This window comes from Lonchura striata, chromosome 3, assembly GCF_046129695.1.
Source record: "Lonchura striata isolate bLonStr1 chromosome 3, bLonStr1.mat, whole genome shotgun sequence".
Classification (NCBI taxonomy): domain Eukaryota; kingdom Metazoa; phylum Chordata; class Aves; order Passeriformes; family Estrildidae; genus Lonchura; species Lonchura striata.
Window position 1 is genome coordinate 5,076,979 of NC_134605.1, and position 25,357 is coordinate 5,102,335.

General features: G+C 36.0%; 1 protein-coding gene across 1 annotated transcript in view; it reads right to left on the reverse strand.

Annotated features, from left to right (window-relative positions):
* Positions 1–3,314: 3,314 nt before the first annotated feature.
* KIF6 (kinesin family member 6) overlaps positions 3,315–25,357 on the reverse strand; it is a 149,702-nt gene continuing 127,659 nt past the window's right edge. The window contains exons 17-22 of the mRNA XM_077781856.1: positions 17,967–18,048; positions 16,878–17,013; positions 15,305–15,393; positions 8,294–8,383; positions 6,245–6,354; positions 3,315–3,420 (exon numbers count right to left, since the gene is read on the reverse strand). Coding sequence (XP_077637982.1) covers positions 3,404–3,420; positions 6,245–6,354; positions 8,294–8,383; positions 15,305–15,393; positions 16,878–17,013; positions 17,967–18,048 — 524 coding nt within the window. The 3' untranslated portion in view covers positions 3,315–3,403. The remainder of the gene's footprint in view (positions 3,421–6,244; positions 6,355–8,293; positions 8,384–15,304; positions 15,394–16,877; positions 17,014–17,966; positions 18,049–25,357) is intronic.

The following is a 25,357-nucleotide window of genomic DNA, read 5'->3' on the forward strand; positions in this document are numbered from 1 at the left end:
ATAAAATACTTGCATCCCATGATTGATTAAACCAGGTAAGAATATATTACATTATACACTTACACTGTTACACATGTGAACCTCATTATTCCTCTTCAAAGCTTCTTTAAAAACCACAGGAGTGACAGAGGGAGATTGAGTTAGGGCATGTCCATCTTCCAAGAACAAGAAACTCAATATAAGGTTATCCATTTTCTTCTTGGAGCTCTCTGGAAAACTGCAGTAGTCAGGAGGTAGTGAAATGCCCAAGCCACCAGCTCATGGGTTAGCTCATGGGTTTCACTAATGCAGGTCCAGACTTTGTACAGAACCCTGGCAGATTCAATATAAATGAGAACAGACCCTTGGCCTTTATTATAATCCATGTCATATCCTGACCCTCCCAGAAGCTCCAGTGCTGTAACACAGCAGAGAACATGCATCTTCTGAAATTAACTATATGGAAGATTAGAGATGTGTTGAAATAAAAGATAAGACGATAAACAATGCCTAGCATCAATTAATCCCAGAAATATGCAATCTAGCACTCTAGAGCTACTTCTTCAAGAAACCCACCCCCCCCCCCCCCCGCAAAAAAAAAAAAAAAGAAGATATTTGGATTTGTTCTGGTTACAGATAGTAAAATCCTATGAACACTGAAAAAAACACAACTAGATATCATCTGAATTGACTGAAGTGAGATGTGCATGAGGAATGCCATGCTTAGCAATGCTGTTTTAGAGGTGGCTTATAGAGGATTCAAGGATAAATGAGGGCCTCTGATTGTTACTTCATGTAGTAAATTGAAGCTTGGGTTATTTGAAATTAATCTTGAAGTTATATGAAGAGAGATTATTAAAAGAAGAAATTTTGCTTGTCTGTGGTCAACAAAAATTTCTTGAAGCAATAAATGCTTTCAGAAAGATACACAGGCTTAGAGAAGAAATCCAGAAGCCCTCCAGCAGCTAAGAGAAGGCCATCAAAAGCTGGAGCCAGGATTTTAGCAGTGTGGTTTGTGAGAGGAAGAGAGATAATGACAAAAAGAAAAGTTCAGGCTGGACATTAGGGAAAAACCTTTTATCAAAATGACAGTCAAAATTAGAATGAATTGCTTAGAAAGGTTATGTGGTCTTCATTCTTGGAGGTTTTCAAGAGCACATTGAACAAAGCCCTCAGCATCTTGGTTTGATTTTGTAGCTCATGCTTTTTTGAGGAAGAGGTGGGATTAAAGACCAGTTGAGATAATTTCCAGCCTAAATTTTCCTGTGAACCCAAGATGCAATTTTTGAAGAGAGGAGCAGTTTTTTTAAGAAAAGAGAATGTTTTACATCTTAACACTATTATTTACTAAATGAACAATCTTTTCTTTCCACATGACCTTATGAAAATTTTCAAAAGAGGCAAGAAAGACTACCTATTTATTTGTATGATTTTGTATATTTATATGGTTTTATATTACTAGATGTATCTTTTGTCAAAGATCTTAAGTTTCTGGTATAATCTTAATCTTAGATCATTTTGCCAATCAGGCACTTCTTTGTTGATAGTGATTGAATTTCACACCAAATTTATGATAGAGTGAAAAAAGCCTAGAGAATTTTAAAACAGAAGAGTAAGGAATTATTTTCTCTCTGTGAGATGTGTGGCAAACTGAGAACAGAACACTGAATCATTAAGTAATAGCAGCATCACATAACTCATATGAAGATAGCACTGAGATCCTTCTTTTAACCAGCTACTTAAAGCTATCGGAAATTCTTCAATGTCAAAAGGAAGGAAATGTTGGACCAGTGATTCCCTTTCAGCCACCTTCAAAAAAAAAAAGGTGGTTGCTTGACCCAGCAACATTTTGGAACCCGTGGCTCTTCTCCAGCTAGCAGTGTTGAATGGAAGCAGGAATGTGGCCCTGCTTTCCTCAACAAAGATGTATTAACAATAATGCAGTGCATATTTAATACAATGCTTATATATAAAAGAGTGAGAAGAAGAAAAATAATGACAGACATAAAAATTCTGGAAGAAGGATATTTTAATATAATCTCCAACAAAGCAGACATATAAAAGGGAGAAGGTCTGTGGATTTTTCAAATTCTGACCAAATGCTTGAACTCTTCTCAAAGCAAGAGTAGATCTGACTTTTATCTCAGTTTGCACATACTAAATTCTGCTAAAGCTTACCAATTTATACGTTACCTGTGTTGACTTTTATAGAAAATTAAAATTCAAAAAAGGGTACAACTTTAATATTTTTCAACTTATTGCATGTTAATTGTTAATTTGACAAACATATCTTCTGTAGGTTTGAACACAGCAATTCACCGTGTACTTCTGTATAATTATGAATTTGACAAAGAATCAAGTATCAGCATGTATATAATGAAATATGCATCCTTGAGAATATGTGACTCCTGCCAATATATTGCTTTGTTTTTATGTGACCAACCTATACATTTCTAAATGCATCACTATAAAATTATAACTAGCATAAAAAGTGACAGTTTCAATATAGTAGATGTATATCTCAGAGAAATAAACTGTACTTTGCATTGCATTTTTGATTTTAATTTGACGTGTAAAACAAATTGTTTCATAACTGGATATTATGCAATAAAATAATACCAAGTCAATAGTGAAATTACATTGCATATAAGATATAAATGCATTTAAATTTTCACATCTTATTGATATTTCAGAAATATTGGCTCTGTTCTGTTTAAAGCCTATTTAATGTAGTTCTTTCTTCTGAAACCTGCATATTCTGGGAGGGTGTGCATTTTGCACAACATTTAATCCATTCTACACAACATTTAATCCATTTAAACAAAAAGAAAACAGCTGGGAAATTTTGAACTCTAGAATTACTTTCTAAAATACATTTGGTTTTATATTACAATGCAGTCTCAGTATCCTAATGATCTGATATGAAAATTGTTATTCCTTGAGAGAGGAAAATCTCAAGTGAAATTGTATGGAATTTTATAACCCAGATAACTACTGCTATTGAATGGATATCTCTTGATGTTCAATAGGTTTAGTTAATAAAGCCTCATGCAAATCAATGCAAAAACACCCTACCAACAGTAATAAGCCTTTCCCAGATTAAAGATGTATAAGAGCATTAATACATTAGATAATTTTAACATTTAGAAATGTACAATGAATTCTCATAAACAAACAAGTTTGGCAAACTTCTGATTAGTTGTTTCAGTTTTGTTAATCCAAGGTGAAAATACTGAGTGCAAACACTCAGATATCTATTGTCAGAGAAATGGATTTTGCTGTTAAAGTTAGTTTATATGCCATTACCAATAAAACCTGTACATCTGAAGTACTTACTTGTACCTGTTTCTAAACAGAAGAGAAAGGGAAAGAATAAAGTTCTTTTACTGTTTCTAAAAGGAAATAGTGGACTGTGACAAGAATTTCATTTGTTCCCCAGGCCTGAAAAGAGATAAAGAAATATATTAGACTACATTTCAGGTTGCATTGTCAGTTTTAAAACAAACTTCAGAACTACAAAACCAAAGAAATGTAAATATATGCTTTAATATAAATCTTTTAAGACACAAAAATAATTTATCTACTCTTCTACATTTTCATGTTTTTACCCCAACACTGAACGTGGCATCAAAAGCAAGTTTGCCAAGTAGCCCTTTTCAAAAAAGCTTTCCAGTGTTAGTTATTACAATGCTCTAACAATCCCAGCAAGATTGGGATCACACCCAGCTGTGAAGGTACCTGCTTTAATTCTGCTCTGTTTAGAAAGCAAATGGTAATAACCCACAGTCCCTGAGACTTATGTTTTTTTGGGTCTCTTTACTGAGACCCCTCATTCCCACCCCTGCAGTACTGTCACTAAGGATATTGAGCATTCCCATGCTTTCTATTTATGAAACTTATTTTCCACTCTGTTGGCTTCTGCACACACATATATATTTTTTTTTCTTCCCCTCTATATGTGTAGTAGGGCCCTCAGTTTGCTTCTAAGATACTAATATAACAGTTTGAAAGGGTCAGGATTAATAAAGGAAGGAGCAGTAAGGATGCTGACAGTTTTTAAGCCCAGCAGATTTTGGCTTGGCTGACCCTATGCTTCCTCATGTTTCCTGAAGGGCACTGTGTGTGCAACAGTCATGCAGAGAGAGAATACATTTGCATGCAAATGTAGAAAGGATTGTTGGACATCTCAGTTGAAGAGAGTTTAGTAAGGAAGCAACAGAGCACTCAAGTGGGGCTCAGCACACCTAGGTTCTGTGTGAAAGGATCTGACTCAGCTTAATGGTTCTGGGTAAATAATTTCTCTTTGGTTATTTTTCATATGTTTGAATTTTTTTCAGGAAATTTATGTGACTGATGACAGTGTTTATCCCCTAAAGTTTGAAGTGAGACTACATTCTTCTTCTATTCTTCCTCTCTACCTAACTCTACATCTGAAAGCTTTATTTTGTGGGGGCAGGAATGGGGGCATCATAGCCCACATCCCTGCCCCCTAAAAGAAAACTAATTCTCCTCCTTTATCTTGCTAAATTAAAATTTTCAAACTTTATTTGCTCAATGGTTCATTCTGTCAGTGGCTCCATCCCTTAAATCTAGAATGTTTTGCCTTCCCTTACAAGGAAGAAAAGCCTTTTTTTTATCTGCTAGGTTGACTCCAAATCCTTCTCAGAACTTGCTGTTGAGCTGTTTCTTGTCTGTGACACATCAGGTCCCTACATATTTGTTGAATTGACATAACCTCTTTACATTTTTATTCTCCTACTTATACTTAGCAATTTGTTGAGTCATCCAGCCCTGCACTGCCAGGAAGGTCAAATGTTACTCCATTTCTTTTTCACCTACTTAGGGCAGCTCATCTTATCTGACTGAAATTCAGAATAATTTTAAAAGTGTTGACTGTCCTTTGTTCTGCGAGAATATCTTTTATGACTTGGGGTCTAAATAATTGTCAATGTTGATAATGTCTTGTCCCTTCTGAAACTGATGGATGATGCCAGGTGATAGCCACTGGCTGAAAACAATCAGGATGGAAAAGGCATTTGAGAGAGATATTTTTGATATGGCCTGGTTCAGGAGATGATCATAGGATAAGATGTGCTCTTTTTAATTATATTACCCTATGTCACAGATTGAGTCAGATTTGGGCCTTCTGAAGGCCCAAAATATTTGTTGTAAGACATTTATCACTAACTTTCTTCTGATGAGCTGCCTATAAATCCAGTGTAATTTCATTTGCAAAAAGAAACCTGACAACAGCTTTTCTAAATAAAGACAAAAGGGATCCCAAAGCCTAAGCGTGCTAAGTGTTTGATTTGGATGAGTGTAGGGAGGATGTTTTTTCAGCCAGTGTGTGTTTACCTGGCAGTTTTCTGATAAGCAGTGTGATACCAAAGCCCCACTTTGTAACAGTGTTAACACCATCTGCCAGGTGCAGATAGATTATTGGAAAATGCTGTCATCAGCACTGAAGTGCTGATGGAAAGCTATTGCTTCAGTAACCACAAACACACTCATATTCTGTCTAACTGGTTGCTGCCACTAAAAACTATTATTCAGGAAAAAAAGAAGCACAGGTAATTTTTCTTTATCATAATAAATTTTAGGTTTCCTTGCAGTGCCACTGTTTATTTATTGCTTTCTGCTTCCTGCCAGTTTTACTTATCTACACTCTAGAGTGAACTTTATTACCTTCGTATGATTGCTCTCGGTAGCTGATTTGGTGACAAAGACTCATAGAAATTTTCATTAGACCCTGACATAGTGAAATACTTGTTAAGGATATTCTCTTTGCCAGGCACAGTGGGCCAGTTGGCCTCCTGGGGCAGGGGTACAGTGCAATCATTTGAGTTATCTTTACTTGATTTCAACTGTTACAACTAAATTTGTACCAGATGAAAACCAGGACACATAGTTTGAAGAAAATCTATACAGGAAAATTTGTATCATCAAGGAACCTCATTCAAATGCATTTGCTTAAGAGTAAAATAATATACTATGCAGGTTGCACAGCCATGCATGCCCCAGATATTCACTGATGGTGGCTTAGTAAAACAGAGAGCCTTCATAGTTTTTCACTGCAGCATTGAGCTAATTAGAAATACATGTGAAGAACCTCAAGTGTTTAGAACAGATGAGAACATAATGTAGTATAGCTGAAGCCAGAATCAGTTTTTATTTGCATCAGTGTAATGTGGACTAAAGCTATTTTGACTTCAAAATGCTGTACTGGAGATTTTGGTTTGGCTTCTTATTTTTTGGCAGGCTTTACCTTTCTTCTGCAGGATGTTCTGTCTTGCTTTAATGAAAGCTAGGATGTCAGCATCAGCCTGGCTGTCTCCAGTCAGAGGAATAGATGTACTTGAACTTGGTGGTGGAGTCCTGAAATAAGAAAGTATGCTTGTCAACTTAAGGGAGCAAAAAGGCTAATTTTTCCGTCTCTTCTTTTTTTTTGCCACAAAGGATTTTATTCTTTAGATGCATTGTTAGATACAGAACAGTTTAGCAGAGAATTGATCTCAGGACCTCTTAATTGCCTTATGTAGGTTCCTAAGATAAGTCACCATCCCTTTGGTGTGGGAAGGTTACCTGCTTATCAGCTATAGACTTCTCACAAAGGGTTAAAAATATTGTAGTGCTGAGCTAAAAACTTAATTCCCAAGTGGAAAAGCCTAATGTAGTGAGTTTACCAAGGAAATGATGGATGTGACTATGCCATGTGTTGGATTGCTTCAGGCTGCTATACATCTGAATAGATGAATAGAATTTTTGCCTACTGTGGGGGAATTAAGTTGTCGTACATACACAGAAGTAAAGAATCAGTGGTACTCAGGACATCTCCTGACAGACACAAATCCTTTGTGCTGCTGAATGTCCAGTCTCAGCTGAACTCATGTACTTGTGCTGTCAAATCATTGACTTTTATCAGATCCTCTGGTGGTGTAAGATGATGTAATACCATGAAGCTGTTCTGATCAGCTGAGAAAGCTAAGAATGTCCACCTGCATCTTTAACCTTATTTAAAGATTGTGCACTAATTGGGAGATGAGGAATACAAGGACAAGGGGAACTGAAAGGAAAAACTTTTTTTTTACATATCATACCTCTGTAATTATAGTTATTTTTACTGTTTGTTACTGACTATAGCAGTAGGTGGTTTGTATGACTGACATATGCAGCAGTGTAATATCCTTGTCATTGTGCTATTAATTGTCAGTTGCTAGACCAGTGAACCAAAATGGAAAAACAAAGAAGAAATTACTCTGAACTTAAAACTCCCCTATTTTTATGCAATTTACAAGGCAATCACAGAACACCAGTAAGGGACTGTTCTTGACTGATTTTCATTTACTTCTCAAAAATATAATAAATAAAAACCCACAGTATATTGAGAAGGTACTCTCTAAATTCCATTTTAGTTTTATTCCATTTTAGCTTTATTTTTCTTCTGATCTTCTTAAACCCAAATGCAATTTAACATATTAGGTTTTGGGGGATGAAATTTTCCATGATTTTTTTCTGCTCTAGAAATGGATTGTTTTGGAAAATGAAAGAAAAAAAGAAATTATGCTTTCTTCTTACTAATGCAGTAAGAAAAACAGTAACTTGAACATATTTTCCTATGGGCATTGATAGCCAGAACTGTTGAGCACAATAAGAATATAACTTCTGGAAGTAGAGTGACTTGGCATAATGTTTCAGTGGTAGAAAAGAATGTGGAAATAAACACACTAGAAAAAAAAAGAGAGGCTCAAAACCCTAGTAATTTCTGTTAACTTGATAAGCTAATTTTCACAAACTAGTACCTCTTTTGAGAAAACATGACATATAACCTTTGCCAAGCCTGAAACTGTTGCTATTTTATTTTAATAGAATAATTTGTGGGTAGGAGATGTAAAATATCTTAAAGACAAAATCACAAGTATGAAAAGATCTCTGCCTAGTTCCTGAATTCTACAATTCTGCAATACATACACACTCTGATTTTTCATATTTTCAAATGTTTTTATTTACTCTCTTTCAGATTATCTTTCTCTGGGAAGGCACAGTCATGAATATTCATAAGCTTATAGAGGAAAAAAAAGCTTCAGGCCAAACACAAAACCACCTTTGTAATACTGATGATGCAGCAGATTGGTGTAAAGCTATATGGCAGCCTGCAGTTTGTTTGGAAGTTGGAGGAAAATCTTCAATTTGTAAATTTTGTTTGTTTTTACATTTCAAGGAGACTGTTTTTAAATAGACTGATGGAGGATTGTGAAGGCATTATATTATTTTGTACTTTGCTTTTTCCTCTGAGTAGTCAAGGTACAATTCCTACCTTGTTTTTAAAGTTGGGCTACCAAAAGTGACTGAATTATTTTTCACAGCTGGATCTTCATTAGGGCTGTCTCTACTGGTATCTGAAAAACTGAATGGGAAATTAAAAAATATGAAGGAAATAAAGAACAGAAAATAGCCCTTGTGTAGGCAATATTAATACATACACTAATGAACTACAAAGATGTTTTTCAAAATTTAAAAAATCAATATAAAACACTTGTTTACTGAAAGAAGATTTTCAGTTTAATCCATATGATGATGATGTTTATGTAGAGAATGTGGCTGTGAAAGAATGACAAATACCTTCAAAAAAATATCCTTTTAGTATTTGCCTTCTAAGTGCTGTAAAGCACTTTGATATATCTGATGTACAGTTTGTAATGATATATTTAGTTCTTAAACTGAGCATTAGCCAAGTTTGGCCCTTGCTCATTTTCTATTCTTCCTTTAGTCAGGCAAAATTGTTAGCAAAATCAGTGAGAGACTGGGTAAAAACTCAGTGAGGGCTTTGGGATGGGGCTTCTTGATGACAGCCAAATATATTGCAAACAGCTGCCGTGCATTCCTGTCTCACAGATATCATTATCAAGGAAGCTCACTGCTAGGGAGGCAGTCTTCCACCTCTGGATATCTAAGGACTCTCTGCTTTTCCTGATGGTTGCATGTACTGCCAGATCTGGTGCCAATCTTGGAGTGGAAAAAGTAAATTACTCAGTGTAAGGATTTTTCCAGTAGATGGCAGGATTGGCAAGTTCTTGTTTTTCTAACTCTGCAGTAGTTTGTTCATTGTTGGCTGGTGAATTGATATTTCTGGCAGAGAATTTGAAAAGGGAAAGAAATTTATTACTAAAATTTTACTGTATTACACCGTGCCAGGTTCAGTTTTGTAGAAGATATTGTGCCCAGGAGTATAAGTCATTTTCAGCTGTACAGCTCCAGGTTTGCTGAATGATTGTCTTTAACTCCTTGAGTCCCACACCATTCACACCTGCCTAATTCAACTAAAACAATATCTTATTTAATGTCAATAATATTCTGTATTTTATTACACCTACATATTACAAGAGCTAGAAAGGATGTGTGGTGTTATTACCTACTGTGTGGTTTAACAATATCTGGGAACCTCATATTGTCATTATGCTTTAGAATTTCCTGAACATTTTTCACACTGATTTGGCAGTTCTTAAAAATAAAGTGATTTATGTTTTAAATTCAGTTTTCTAAAAGGCTTCTGTGTCTGTGCCCTGAGATACTGAGGCGTCCAAGTCATATAACCGAGGTTTAATAAATTGCTACACATCAACTGAACCATAGCAACCATCCCTGACTCTATTCTTAGCCTATAACAAACATAATGTGACTTAATGTGATTCTTTTTCATTGCTTTCTTTTTATTAAAATAAGCATCTTTGCTTTCTCTTTGTCATGCACAAGATATATGACTACAAATACTGTGAGTCAGCTGAAGCATTTTAAGTTGCAGTAGTTTATATATTTGAACTACCTCTTTTTTTTCCATTGAAATTGAAAAAAAATATTGCCCACAATGTTAAATGCCCATTTGAAAGGGGATTTAGATTTAGACTGATTTAAACAAAACAAAACAAAACAAAAAAACCCAAGCTATATACTACAGGTGTGGCATGGTTGGAACTCTAGGGATGTCACTTTCAAGTACATTCCTGGACCAGAGGACAATATGGCAAAACTTGCCTTAGGGTGCTCTGGGAGAATTTGGCACAGAAAGCAATATTAAAAATCCCACTTAGACCGAGTGAGATGATGCCCAAAGTCAGGAAATTAACATTACTGCACTTAGAGATGGACATTTATCTCCTATCCTGTGCCTGTGTGGTTGCAAGCAGACATTTTTCTTGTGGGATGCAAACTGTTCTCCTGCAAATTAAGGAAATTTAGAAGGAAGATTATAACTATTTTTTAAATGACTGGAAGTTGTGCTTCCACATAAGAGGTTAACTATTAGTGTACTAATCTAATAAATGAGTCCATCAGTTTGGCACAACTCAAATCTATCTCTTTTATCCTAGATTTCTCTAATTCCTAGGCTAGAGCGATGGTCATGGGGATAACTTGCATCCTTCAAGATGATGAAGCTTGAATACTGACATTGCAAAATAGATTGAATCATAAGGCTACAAAAGAGGGTAATTCTGCTGTGCAGTGGTTTGTACATTCAGATGCAACTTGTTCCTAGCCTGTTCTTAGAAGTCAGGATACTCCTTATTCATCTGAGTGTTAGATGCTGTTCTAGTAATGCAAAAAATGGAGAAATGTTCTAGTAATGCTTTAGATTTAATGGAAAGTCATATACCAGCATGGGGTGGAGGCAATGATACCCCTCACTGTGTGACCAGCATGAAGGTCACAGAGAGCATCTCAGGATGCTCCAACAAAGCCAAACAAAACCATGCCTGACACACTTTAGTGTGATGAAAATCTTCTTCAAGTAAGGGGTTGATCCAGAGATCTCTAGAGGTGCCATTCAACACTTCTCTAATGTGCAAACAGACATACCTGTATCACATTTTGGATTTGGGTGCACATACAAGGTATGTAAGTCTTGCTTCTGTCTGCCATCCAAGCTTTTACTTCTAACATTATTCAGCTTGTTTTGACAGTGTATAATTCCCATTTTCATTCTCAATCAATCTGATTTTTCCATTAATTGAATTTAAGAAATCCCAAAGGCTGTTTCCTGACAGCTTCAGTAAAATTCCTACTTTTTCTGGAGACTAAAGATAGTCTGTGAACTTTATATGTCTGTTTGCTTTCATAACCTAGTACCTGATGTTTCACCCAGTGGATAACTTTCTTTTTCTGGGGGGTGATGGGGGGAGAATCCTCTGCTGTGGGTGTATTTCTCACTCAGGCATGGGGCAGGGGTCATAGAGATGTACACAGGGTTGCAGCAGCTTTTCCCTTGCTGCAGGAACCCAAGGACCAGAGACAACTGGCCCATGGACTGATCAGCTCCATCAAGTACCCAGGGTAGAAGAGCTGCAGAGATGATGCATGTCATGGTATGAGTGCTTAATCTGGCAGCTGAAAAATAATGGAAAATCAGGTAGATTGAAATGGAAATTGAAAATTTGAAGGTATGGAACATCTGTAATGTTAAGAAAACCTCAGCTGCAGTTGTCCAATTATCTGAGTTTTGGACATGAGGGGAACAGATGTTCAGTGTACAGACAGGAAAGATTCAAGCTGCTTAATGCTGAGCATTTTAGTAGTTGGCTACAAAATTAGATTTGGCCTAACTTGCCAAATTCATAGATAAATTGTTCCAGTTGTTACCAAAGAATGTGAAAACTTTTGAGATGTCACTAATTGATGATGTTATTCCCAGATTATGTTTTTATCATTATGTAACGCTGCAGAAAATTGGCAGGGATAAAAAATTATTAGACAGAAAGTGCTGTAAGATATGTAAACATTGGCCTTGTTTTACATAACATTAGTATAGGGAGCAACTTTTGGAATCCAGGACAATAATTTTTAAAACAATCTGATGCTCAGAGTCATCAGACAACATGAAGATTTATTTGAAAATGGCTCCAAGGGAATTTAAAGTGACAGGAGGATTTTGAATAAGAAACAGAACAGCTGAGGAGTTTGAGGTTGAGCATACTGAGGGTCTTGCTGGAATAGGACAAATGAGATTCAGTAAAAGGAAATGAGTGAGGTTAAGAAAGATTTGACTGAGATAAAAAGGAATGCATTCCATCTAAGAGAAGGAAAAAAATCCAAAATTTTATAAGATTTGAATAACTATCAAACATTTGTATGATTCAAAGAGCATACAAGAACAGTGCAACACGACCAAAACAAAATGTTCAGTGAGAGAAGCAATTTGAATAGACAAGGATCTGATAAATTCCTTAAATGAAAGCCATTGTAGGAAAGACTGTATGAGGAAGAACAAAAGGCTGTGCTCAAATTCTGAATGTGTGGAGCACATATGGAGTGCTGAGCCCGACATGCATTTTCAGACTTCTTGCAGACTTGACAGGAATCCATTAAGAGACATGAACATATATTCAGTGTGAGTTGCAGGTAGCACCACAGCTTTCAGACCTCACTGACTGAGGCAGAAATGGTCACTATTCAACTCTTTTATTAACAGAGACTAATTTTGACACTTTAACACTTCAGCCATGTTTTCAACTGAAAAAAGAGACATATTTGGCCATGAATCAAGTGCCGTTTAGGTGTGTGTATCCTTCTTAAGACTCAAAATGATCACCAGCCTCCATTCTCTGCTATTTTAATTATAAGTTAACTTAATATAAAATAAAATATGAGCTTTCCCAAGGCTTAATTTTCTCTAGAAACATGACTAAGGTGTGTCAAACAATAACAATGTACACAAGTCATACATTAGAAGGTGATCAAAAGACTTTGTTCAAACACATACAAAGATTAGGAATACACCTGTGTCTTTTATATGCTGAGTTATTGAAATTATGTTTTCTAGCCCTAAAGATTGTATTAACATCCATTCCCATTCAGGATGGATGGTTTTACTGCATGCTTACTCTGTCAAGAATCTTAGAATTTAGCCTACTAAGTTTTAGATCTTATATCTATAAGATATAGAATATCACCTGTTAACTGAATTCCATCTTGGAAACAGGCTTTATTTACACCACATTATATCAAACATAATTTATGTCAGCTTTTGCTTTGGTGGCTGGCTATTCTGCTGGGTGAAGATAGCAATATCATTTCCAAAGAAAGATATGGTTGATTTCCATACAAGTTAGAAAAAAAGAGCCATTTGTGTCTCAGGAAAAGATGGGCCTGTAGCCTGGATTCATTCTACACAATTATGGGAAATGGTAAGTAAAGTTCCTGTGACAACTGGGGCCTAGGAAATCCTTGGGAAATAAATATTCTACTATTTTATTCTTTTAAAGTCTGTGAAATTTGAAACCATTACTCTAAAATGTTATTGACTCGGGTAGGGGAAAAAGTAAATTTTCATGCACAGTGGGAGGTTAAGCCTGTAGCTCCTGCCTCAGAAAAAGCAGAAATAGTGTTTCTACTTCCATATATATGCCACTTGAAATGTAACTGAGTAAAATATGTTTAAACAGCCTAACATAAAATAAGATCAACTTTCTAGAACCATAGGAATGAAAGAGTGTTTGACTTTTAAAGATTTTTGCAAGAATATTGATAGAGTTGGGAAAATAAAACTACATTAATCCCAACTCTCTCTACAATTTTAGTTCCAGAAGATAAATAATCTGCGTCTGTGATATTTATGCAAGGATCATCCAGTCAGCCTTAGTCAATATGCCCATTACTTAGACACAGAGAAACTATTCACTGTAAAGAACATCTTTTTGCAGGGAATCATGTGGGGCAGTACAGGACTCCGAAGTAAACTTGGCAGCTGAAAGCAACCATGCACCTTTCCCCATTCTAAAATGTCAGATGGACTTTCCTTAGACTTGTCCTCCAGTAATAAACATGAACAGTAAAGGCATTTGATAGAAAAGCTTAAAAAAAACCATAAAGAAATCAGTTATGCAATTTTGTTTCTGAGCTAGGATAGGGAAAGGAGGATTCACCACTGCTGGAGGCCAGTCCCCATTGCACTGGAAAGTACCTGGGCATTACTACATGATCTTTTCAGTTCAAGCATTTTTAATTAGAATGCAAAAGGTATTGCTCTCCTGAGCAATGCATCAGCACACCAACTGAAATTTGTTGTTCCCAAGATCAGTGGAGCAAAGAGGTTGTGCAAAAAGTGCTTAGTTCAAAGGACGGTACAGACAGTGACAGTCATGGATTGCTGGAGCTAATTTTCCTGAATTTTGCTAAGCTAGACCAAAAATGCTCTCATGTTCTGTTCCTGGGCTTTTCTCTAGGACAAGTAACCTTCAGCCTGAGGCCAGAAATGAACAGCACAGATTAGGCCTAAAACCTGTCAGCCATTTGCAAAGTGATTAATGCCTAAGTCTTGAGAGGACACAGAGCAAGAACCAAAGCAAAGCAGAGAAGACTGGAGTTGGTTTTCATCAGTTTGAGAGATCAGAAAATGTCTTCTCAGAAAACTTTAGAGGACAATGTCTATCATTTCCTGTACTGATTATGGAGCATTTACTACAGATACATGAGAGTGTTAAATAAAATTTAGAAGCTATTTTACAGTTTTAAGAAAACAGGAAAACATCACTTATGCAGATTGCTGTCATAAAAATGTAGGTAAAGGCACTCATCAGAGAAATGTTAATTGCATAACAAGGAGGAGAAGAGAGATGCAGGAAAAGAGGCCAAGAGAAAGATGGCAAGGAAAAGAGGAAGAGGGAGGAAGAAAGGAAGAAGGAAGAGGACAGAACACCTCCATTTATTGTCCTTGAATATGGAAACCTGTACAGCTAGGTATGTGGTTTTTTGCACAATACTTTCCCTGATCATTATGAAAAACCTATTACTGCAAATTTAAATAAGAACTTTTGAAATCAGAGGTGACTGTTGATGAAACAACCAAGATGATTACATTTTTCTCCTGTAGATGACACAGCACCATCTTACAATATCAAATATAATACCATTGTGGAATAATGTGCTGCATAAATGTACTACTACAACATTTTTCAGGAGCAAGTGTATCTAGGATATATACAAAATAATTTTTTTAATCTGTTTTGAAGTCCCCTACATACATCCTAAAGGAGATATAATTTCCTCATACACAAAACTGACTGATAACAGGCTTGCCTTTCTTAGCTGTTAAGGGGCCCATAAAGAAAGGTTTCCAAGGTTCCAAGACCAGCATGTCAAAAGAACTGAGGTCCTACCTTCAATAGGACTTCCAAATAACTGAATGATAAAATTTAATTCTCTAAACAATTGTTTCTATTGTAACTGAAAATACAGTGTTTCAGTGTGATATTTGAAAAGCGTTCTGGACAACTTCACTTTTATTAAAAGTGCATTTTTCTCATGTAAGGAAGGAAGAGAAAAATAAACAATTTACCTGATAGGTGATAGATGCTGTGAGGATCTGATAAACTGTGGATAAACAGTGACAGTATTTGGTGAGGTAACCATCTCTGACTTTTCCTGCTGGGTTTAGATTGAAAAACAAAATTATGAGGCTAGGATTTTTTAAAAGTGCTTCATATTGGCCTATGCATTTCAGCAATAACAAGGTAAGCAATGACTAATTCAGAAAACACACAGCCTGAATCACACAGTATTTTCTCCACTTGTACAAACACTTCTGAACAAAGAGAAAAGTATTTAGGACTGTTTCAAATATTTTTAAGCTCAAGTTACAGGTTTTTAATATGTAACAGAATATGTTCACTGATTCAGTTTCTTAGGGAGCTCAGATGTATAGATAGGTCAAGATCTAAGAAATTAATCCCAATTATGTTTTCCAGTTTTCTAATCTTCTACTGATGAATCATGAGAGGTTGAATCCTGGAACTCTCCTTTTAAGGGATGGAGAAAGATGTGCTGCTGTGGATTCAAGAATATTACTTGCAGTGCTTTGTAAAGCCTAAATATTTACACAGGAGGGTGACTAAAATGTTATCCTCTTTGCCACTAATATAGATAGGGATTTTAACTGGAAAAGTATTTGTGTTAACTTGCAGTTAAGCTGCTTAGGTGGCAGTGTATGGATAACGAAGTTCCCTAGGTTAAGTTCTGTATTTATTTTAAGCTGTTTTCTTAAAAATATGGTTTAAATTTATACTAATGAGAATTAACCAAAATATAAGCTAAAATATTTTTTGCTTATAACAACTTTTCCTCAAGGAGTAAATCTTCTCTTCCAGTTAATAATTAATGAAATGGGATGGACTGCACTCAGCATTCTTTTTCATGAGGCTGATGTGTTTCATGGCTGAGCTCTGCTGTGAGTTGCTATGCCACTACTTGCAAGTCATTAAAAATGTGTCAGAAGGGGAGCACAGGTTGTTTCAGCAGAGTGTAGTTTTCAGACTGATTGTGGTATGAACTTCCAATATGCTGGTTAAAATGGCAGGTCTTTAGTTCATCTTTACATGAGACATTGTATTAGAGCACTCTGTGCTTAAACACTGGTGAACTTCAGCTAGAGAGTGAGAAAACACACTGTGCTGGGAGCTGATGACCCTCTGGGAGCCTAGGGAAGCTGAAAAGTTATTAGAGTCTTTACAAGCAAAGGAAGCTAAAAATTAACTATAGTTGCTGCAAAAAATGCTAATGAAATAATAGTTTTGCTAGTAGTAAAAAATATTATTCTTTGCAATCTGATAATATTCTTTCAGAGTTGTTGGCATTTTGGGCCCATACTTCCCTAGTAATCAAGTTGTTTGGGAGAACATCAAAAGAGAAAATAGAGCAGGAAAAAAATGGGTTTGTTTAATTTTTTTTAGCTTCACACAAGTATAACTCACATTATTTTTGTCCAGTTAACTTTGGCATAAGTACAGGTGAACCAGACCCTGAATTCCATCCTTCATACTCCTTTTAAACTAGTCAATTAACTACTTCTTTGAGAAATTATTGAAGATATTATATTTATATGAAAATGGAAGAAATACAAAATTATTTCATACCTGGAATTTTTTTGCCTCTTCAGCCCACCAGATTTCAAAGTCTTTTTGCAACTTCATCTTCACTTTTTCCATAAGAAGCTGCAAGTGCTCAATCTCTACCTTCAGCCCTTTGAAGCGACTGTACACTGTTTTATAGCTAATAAGAGAAGAAAAAAGTGTATTACAGATTTTCCAACATATATCTGAATAAATGTTAATCCTACATAGAACTGTTAGAGATTTAAACTATAAAATAATGTATAATAATCAGAGATGCAGAGGACACGAGACAGATGGTAGAAGGAAACATCTCATATTTTACAAAAGCTTCATAGGACAGTAAGTGCAAGAAACTTATTCCACAAACCTTTTATTTCATAATGAAGTTAGTGAAATTCAAGTGGGATCAACATTGATAGACAGTAAAAATATGTGTTTGATCAACTATGAAAATTACTTCTTTTGTATTCTCAACTTGCTACCATTAATAAATAACTGGTACCTTGGATTCAGATAGGAGCTGAGACTGGTTCCCCTGCCAGATGGAAGCTTCATTACCCTCTTGGCTATTAGACACTTGGAGATTTACCAGGAGTAAGAAAGAGCCAGAATTTTCCCCAGAGATTGTGAATAACAAGCACTAGCAAAATATTTCATACTGACATTCTTGTATCTATTTTTTTATCTGTTTGGCAAGGGTTGGTTAACCTATGTATTCTGTGTATTATTTACATTTAGTGAGTCCTAAATGTTCTCTTTAGGTCAAGAAAGGCAGGACTTTTCTGAATCCACCCAAAAGGCTCACAATACATTTGGATTCAAGCACCAAGTTGCAAACACTAATCCTCAGGGAGGACATTTAGCTGTTTTTATTTATTTTTAACCTTTAGCTCAAGAATAAATTTTCCTCTCTCTTCTACTGTGGCATCTGATAGACAAACCAACAGCACATACACAAATTTAGAACTATTAGTGAACCACAAAACTGATATTTTTAAAATGTCAGAGAAAACCCTGAGGGTAGCTGTGTGTGCAGAATGGTAATTGGAATATCCTATCAGTATAATTTATCTTCTGAAGGATGGTAGAAATCTGAGGCAGAAGTAGTACCTTTTTTTTTCTTCTTCAATTTGCATTCGAAGTTTCTCTTCTACTGGATCAAATGTTAGCTCTTCAGAAGGATTTGAAACAGCTGTAGGGTAAAGGATCAGATTTAAGCAATGGCTATATGGTGTCCAAAGAAGCAGCTTCTAATTAGAATAAAAACTATCTTTTTAGAGGCAGTTAACAAAACTGGGGTGATTAACCATTTCTCTCTTCTGGAAATACTTCTTCAAATTCCCTGTTTAGGCCTAACTTAGTAGAGGACATAGTCAGTAACTAGTGATTTGAATCAAATTGCTTATAATTAGGCTTTTTATCATTAAAGATTGGAACATTAATTTTAGATATAAATAAAAGGAAGGAAGTTAAACATTCATGTTTGGCATAAAACACATCCAATGTGTTCAACCACTTTTTGCAATGGTTTTGGCAACAAAAACAAGACCAGAAGCTGTTGCAAAAAGAGGAGACGCTAGTAGCTCTTGAAAGAGAGATTAACTTTAGAAAGCAATAAATTAGTATTAATACAGAAAATATCCTGAAACTATGTGAGAAAATTTTCAAGGTAAAGCCTGACTAAGGAAATACCTTAAGAATAGCCTAAGTTAGCTTAAGAAAGCAGCTTATGATTTCTCTATCCTGTAACAGAGCTAGTTAAGATGCAATACACAATATGCTTATTCTGAGAGATTGTGAAACAGTCTTTCCATCATGGTTTATATGTTCAGTGGTGAAAGGAAATGTAAAGTTACCTACTAATGTTACAACAGTTTCTGTTTCTGGGATGAATGGGAAGAGTTTTACGTTCCCAAAAAAATATGTTTGACCTTTTTAACTAAAGAAAAATTTAAAAAACCAAAAGATTTGCTGTACAATACATACAAGTTTCCACCCCAACTCTTATTTCTGCCAAGAAAATAAATCCTATGTCAGTCTGTCACAAGGCCTGAGGAGTGCACCCTCTCTTCAAGGAGAGGAATTCTGTCTGGAACAAAAGGGCAGCAGTGACTCCTCTCTGCCTGTCAGCACACCAGCTTAAACCATTAATCTCTTGTAGTAGCACCCTATAGTTTAATACAGATGATGTTGAAAAGCATTTTATTTCATTACTTAGCTGAAGCATGTTAATGCAGACAGTCAAGGTGGACAAAGCTCATGCACAAGTCTCATTTCATACATTGAAAGGCATTGCTGCATGTGATTACAAAGAAGGATAGGGTGAATACATTTGTGGTGGGGAGAGTACCCTTAAAAGATTAAAATATAAACTGCTTGAACAAGTTAACTGTTTGTTAAAGTGAACAAACAAGACAGGAGGCAGAGAGATGATACAACAGTGACATTGTATAACAAGTTTTATCTGAACATCACACATAATAAAAAGGTCATCACAACCATGCCAGGACCTTTAGGAAAGGAGCAAACCTTTCCATGATTACAAGGGATGAGGATTTTCTGATTTCTCACATTTCATCCCCAAGAGAAGGCATAATGTGGGAAAGCACAGCTACAGATGGAACTTGTGGGGAGACACTCACTGCAGAGCTCCTAAGGCTTCATGCTTTTCTGAACTCCATGAACACAGAGCAGCCAGGCTTGAGGGAAATGTGCTCTTGTGGAACAAACTGAAATGATTTAGGGAGTTACTGGCTCTCAAGTAAGCCATGCTCACAGACCATGTGAGAATCCTTATTGTGTTTCCATGAATATTCCAGCCAGACCTGGTGTGAGCCAATTTCAGGTTAAAGGGACTTTCCTGAGCACACTGAAGTGCATTTGTCCTATTGGCACAATCTGTGACTGTGTCTGAGTTCAGGAGTCAGAAGCTCTAGCCCCTTATAATGAAGGAAAATAACAGGATGGAAGAGAGTAACATCTTAAAATGTTAATGCTGTTTCTGAAGTGAGCACTTCCCTACATGACAACATCACCATTCTGCTAGTTATTACAGAGTGATACAAGCCAGAGTAGAGCTTTCCTCCCTTGGTTTATTAGGACATCTAGTACTTGGAAAAATATTTTTTATATTAGCTCTGAAAGGTCAGCCAGACTTAGGCAACATTTTGTCACTTTTATATAGAAACAGAAAAAGAATGGTTTTCTTTCTGCTGATTACATGCTGTAGATGGGATTATTTGGTTGCAGGTTACCTTCAGAAATAATAATAAAACCTTTTGTCTGAAATAAAAACCTTTATCATAAAAAGGGTGCAGCATCCTCACCCATGAATACAAGCCTGCCTGTCATCCCTAGCTGGTGATGAAAGGCAGAAGCACAGCTGTGGGCAAGGTGAGCAGCACAGTTTTTGTGAATGGAAAGAGATGAGTATACTGCAAGCTGGTGTGGCCCCAGCAGCAGAAGTAACATCGGATAAATGGCTAAAATTTGCATATCCCTGTGCATATCACTGGACTTGGGTCACAAAAGCAGAAGAGATTTGATCATGGTGTCAGGTGAAGTCCAGTAGCAAGTCAAGTCCAGGGCATGCCTGCTGGAGCACTGCTTTTAAGTTCTCCAGTATCTTTTCCCAAGCTCTTGCAATGTCCATTTCAGTTTCTTGTCTTGCCTGCTCATTGCAGCAATATGTTTGTGAGCTGAATAACATTCTGCTCTAAAGACTAGACCTTAGAAATGTACCTGCTGTAATATATACAAATGATCATGTCTCTTTCCTGGTGTTCCAAGCAAGAAGACATCTAGAGGCTGGTGGACCATATTTCAACACTTATGTTTCCTGTTACTTCTGCCTTCTCCTCATTCCCTGCTACTTCTCTTCTCCCCTCCCCTTTACCTTTCCTGATGAATCCCTGCAGTGGCCTCTTTCTGCCCCATGGTTTCTGCTGCCTCACACCCCTCTCCTCTTACCAGTCCAGACAATATCAGCTGCAGCTGAAGAAAGGAAGCTAAGGCAGAGTTTAGTGGCTCACTGCATCTCATATCTAATGTTAGCATTCTTCAGTACATAGTCTCAGTCATTTTAAAATAATGTTAGAGGGACACTGGATGAATAGACTGTAAAACAGACAAAGCATACTATTTACTCACAAATAAATTTAGACACCTAAGAAAAAAAATATTTTGGCTACAGCTTTTTTTCCTCTAAAGAGTTTATTTTTATTGTATATATCTGCCTTCTCATGCAGAAAAAGAAACTATATATTAACTACACATATACAAAGTACATGTAGATTATGAAACACAGAAAAATCACGACATCAGCTTTCCCCACATACATGAAAAAATTTGCAATACATTAAAAGATGTAGTAGAGGTGCTACTGCTAAAATATTAACTATCAGATATAATTTCTACAACTGCACAGAACACAAAGTGGTATCTGCTTTGTCAGTCAGGATTGACTTTTAAATCATTGATTGACAGTTTGCTATATGAAACTCAGCTGTACAGTTTAGCTCTATGCTTTTAGTGCATCAGCTGAGATGATTTAATTCAGTTGGAGTGTAATATCACATGCACTTTTCATGCCCCACTGACTTCTCCTGGGCAACGAATGCAGTTACTGCAATTTAACCCTGGATAATGCAGCCCCAGGTTTCAGGGGTGCAGGGAGGTATGACATGCATGCTTAGGAAAACATTGGCTCTGTGTATACCAGGGGCTTCTGCTGGCATCTAGTTCTGTACAACAGAACTATTTTGGCAGCAGTCAGCAACAAACTGATGAGGAGTACTGGTTTCTTTACATTAACATATCTGCACAGAGAGCTGAGTGGCAAAAATTATGAATCCTAAGTTGTGATGCCTTTTATAAGAATACTGAGTCATAAGATGTAAAGAAGAGACTGACAGTGCTACACTGGGTAGGAAATAGCTGGCAAATTTTATGCTTACTTTAAGGACAACTGTTTTTGCTTTATTTTCATATACAACCCATTTGGTGAAGTGAGCACAGGATACAACTGATATCAGCTGCCTGCACAGAGATGAAGGTGAGCTCTGCATGAGTTGACAGTTCATATGATGTGAGTTTGTAATTTTTGGTGCTTTTTTTCTCATAAAGAAGACTGTAAGAGGCATTTTAAGATATAATTATTTTATTCTAATGAAATGGCCCATTTTGGAATTAGTAAATTTTACATCATGTTCCACATGATCAAACCACACAGTACCAGAGAGAAATTGTAGCACCTGCTAACTGGATCACTACTTCCAAGCCATGTGGAAAGCATGGATGAAACACACTATTTCTAGAATGATACCAAGTGTTATCACCATAGTTTACTGCAAACTGGCAACAACCTGAAATACTCTGGCAGATTCTTGTCTACAGTCAGAAAATTTTGCAAGAAACTCTCTGTGAGCCTGAACTTTATACTCTCTGGGGTGCTCATATATTTCTCAACCTGAGTGTATCCTGGAAGTCAAACTCCTAGGGATTTATTGTCTTGTGCCTCAAATAACATTGTGTCTTGCCCTCCAGCTGTACTTTTGCAGTCAAATATTTTCATTTTTTTCACTGGATAGTCTTGTATTTATCTGCTTAAATTTATAGTCACTTGAAGTAACCAAATTTAGAATTGACTTTAGTATTCCATTAATATATTTACTGCATAATTTATCAGCTTTTCAGCTTTTGGCAAACTCAAGCATTAGTTCTTTCAAAATTGAACATATGTTGTAAGTTGATTTTTTTTTTAAAAGGAATACCCATCTATCATTATTCAGCATCATCTTACAAGTAATTCTCCTCCTTTTCTTTATATTTCCCCTGGGCCATGTCAGCCTATGTTTGTCACTGGGCACCATGTGTGTACCTTATACAAAAGAAAAGATGAGTAGGCAAATGTAACTCAGAAGAAGATGAAAATATCCTAATGTCTGGATGAGTTTATATTGTGGGTTTAGAGCAATTTACTTAACCCTAATGTAATAGATTTAAAAAATTTTCACCCAGTTTGTCATAGAATACACTGAAACACACTTTCCTATTTTAGGCATTTTACAAGTTAACGGATGTTCAGGGGATAAAGGATATGTATTTTGTTGATTTTGATTTTGATCATTGAATTTAGTAAAAGGGTCCATTGGTATGCTGCTTTATTCTTTGTTTGTTTTTTTGGGTTTTTTTTTGGTACCATTGCATTGCTTATTGTTTTACTGGCTTAATACTCACTCAAACTAACTTCCAATGTACACCTGGCAAACAGAGCTACTTTTCCCATCTCAGTGAGTTGTTTTTCCTAAATACAGTCACACTTTAATTCCCTCAAGTTTCTTCTTTGAAACTATTAATCTATATTTTTCTTCCTGAAAATACATGGCATACAAAACAGGAGGTGTTACCTTCATGTCAGCTGCACTTAAGCCATGTAAGCTTCTGAAACCATCATGGCTAAAAATTCCCTGTTGCTTTCCAAATAATACAATTAAACTGGGGGGAAAAAAAGCAACAAAGCAGCTTCAAAGTTTAATATGATCCATACATGCCAGTTAATCTAATGAAACAGTAACATAGCTGGGTCTTAGCCAGGAACCCCCTATAACTCAGATTCTCGCCTAAACTTAATAAATAATTTTACCATTTGATGACATGTGATTCCTCTTGCATCATTTATCTTGTTCATAGTATTAGATAAAATCATACCTGTTATGTTTGAGTGATCTTTCTCCTCCTCCCAAGGAGTGTGATTTGTCATCCATAAGCTTTGAAGTTATGTAAACATTAATTTCTACAAAATCCAAGAGCTTTCATAGAAAAAAAAAAAAAAATCTCTTTTCTAAGCTTTGTCATGAGACATTAGGAATACCCCATCACCAATATCCAGACTGCAGTTCAATAAACACCACAACATTTGTAAAGTAGTGCCTAGTCAAGAGAAGAATTTGACTGAGAATAATATAGCACAACTTTCCTAAGAATAAGACATACCTAAAGGTGCTAAAGGTGCAGTCATAAGGAGTGTCACAGATTACTATGCATGAACTACATACACAGGCATGGGCAGCAAAGTCTGTCCTTGCAGATCACATTTAGGAATGCAATGCACATAGCAACTGTGAGATTAATTCAATAGGCCTAGTGTTCTCTAAAAATAGGGGGTGTTTTACCTGCATTCTGCATAGAACTGTCCGTAGACATAGAGCTGTATTGTGGCTGTCAGTACAAATGCTCATGACAATGCACAGAAGCATTTAGTCTGGACTGCACACTAAATTTGTAGCAATGTCATTTGAAAGGATATTAATGAAGAACAAGCATACATGCTTATCCTTAACTGCTTCTGTTTCAGCTGTGTATAGATATAGATGGGCCATGAAACTGATGTTTAACTTCAAGTTAGACAATAAAGGAGGTTTTGATCTTGATTCCAGAAGTGAATACTAACCAAACAAATGTATATGGCTGTACTAGTCTGAAAAAAATTTAATCTTTCTGCTACTTTCATCTTAAAAGAGTAGAGGAGATGGAAAGTGCAAAGGAAAGACATATCATTATTGGTGAAATAAATAGACTATGAGCATGAGGTTGCACTATAAATTATTTAGTTTAACTCTTGGCTTAAATAAGACAAAGGATGTTGGGCTGAAGCTCCTCTATCATGGATCTGATTTTTTTTTTTCTATGCAAATAGCAGAGACATGTGCTAAGACCCCACCTCAGTTAAGTGTAGAATAAAGACAAAAGTATTACAGAAGGTTTAGTTTCCACTCTCCTAAATGGCTACTCCACTGGTCCTCTAAAACAGTTTCCTAAATGATTTTTTTAGATGTTGGTATGATATATGAGTTTTCCAGAAAATTTCTGAAACTACAACTGTAGGATTTAATGAGATTTTCTCTGACAGTTCAGGAGGACATTTTTGCAAAGACATCCAGTAAATATTGGTATTCTCTTTCTTGAAGACAAACTGAAAAAGAAGACTCATGCCTGCCTCTAGAAGCTAACTTTGGACATAGTAAATCCTGCTAATAAAAGTAATAGAAAAAATAAAACTACAAAACACCCTAAAAGGACTGGAGAGAACCCTGTGGAAATAAAGGTCTGTGTGAGATTGAGGCCTGAAGGGACAGGTGGAAGAAGGAAGAAGTGTCTTCTTATTAAAACATACTCCTTCAATTTTAAATTTAGTTCCTATGTAATACTGGGAAAACCCCAAAACACATTACCTAAGGAGAAACCTCAAGTTTCTTCAAGAGCATCATTGCAGCCTGTCTAGGTGCTACTTTGAATCCACGGCTTTTTTCCTGATTCTGATCATCTTTACAGAAGAACTTGGCAGATACAAAAATAAAAAAAAAAACTCTTCAAGAGCTCATAGTTTTAGCCATAAATGATGCTGTCTTGAAGCACAAAATAGCATGCAAAAGCAAGAGAATAAGCTTGTTACAATATGTAGCTTCACAGTTACCAAAGGATATAGTCTAACAACTTGAAAT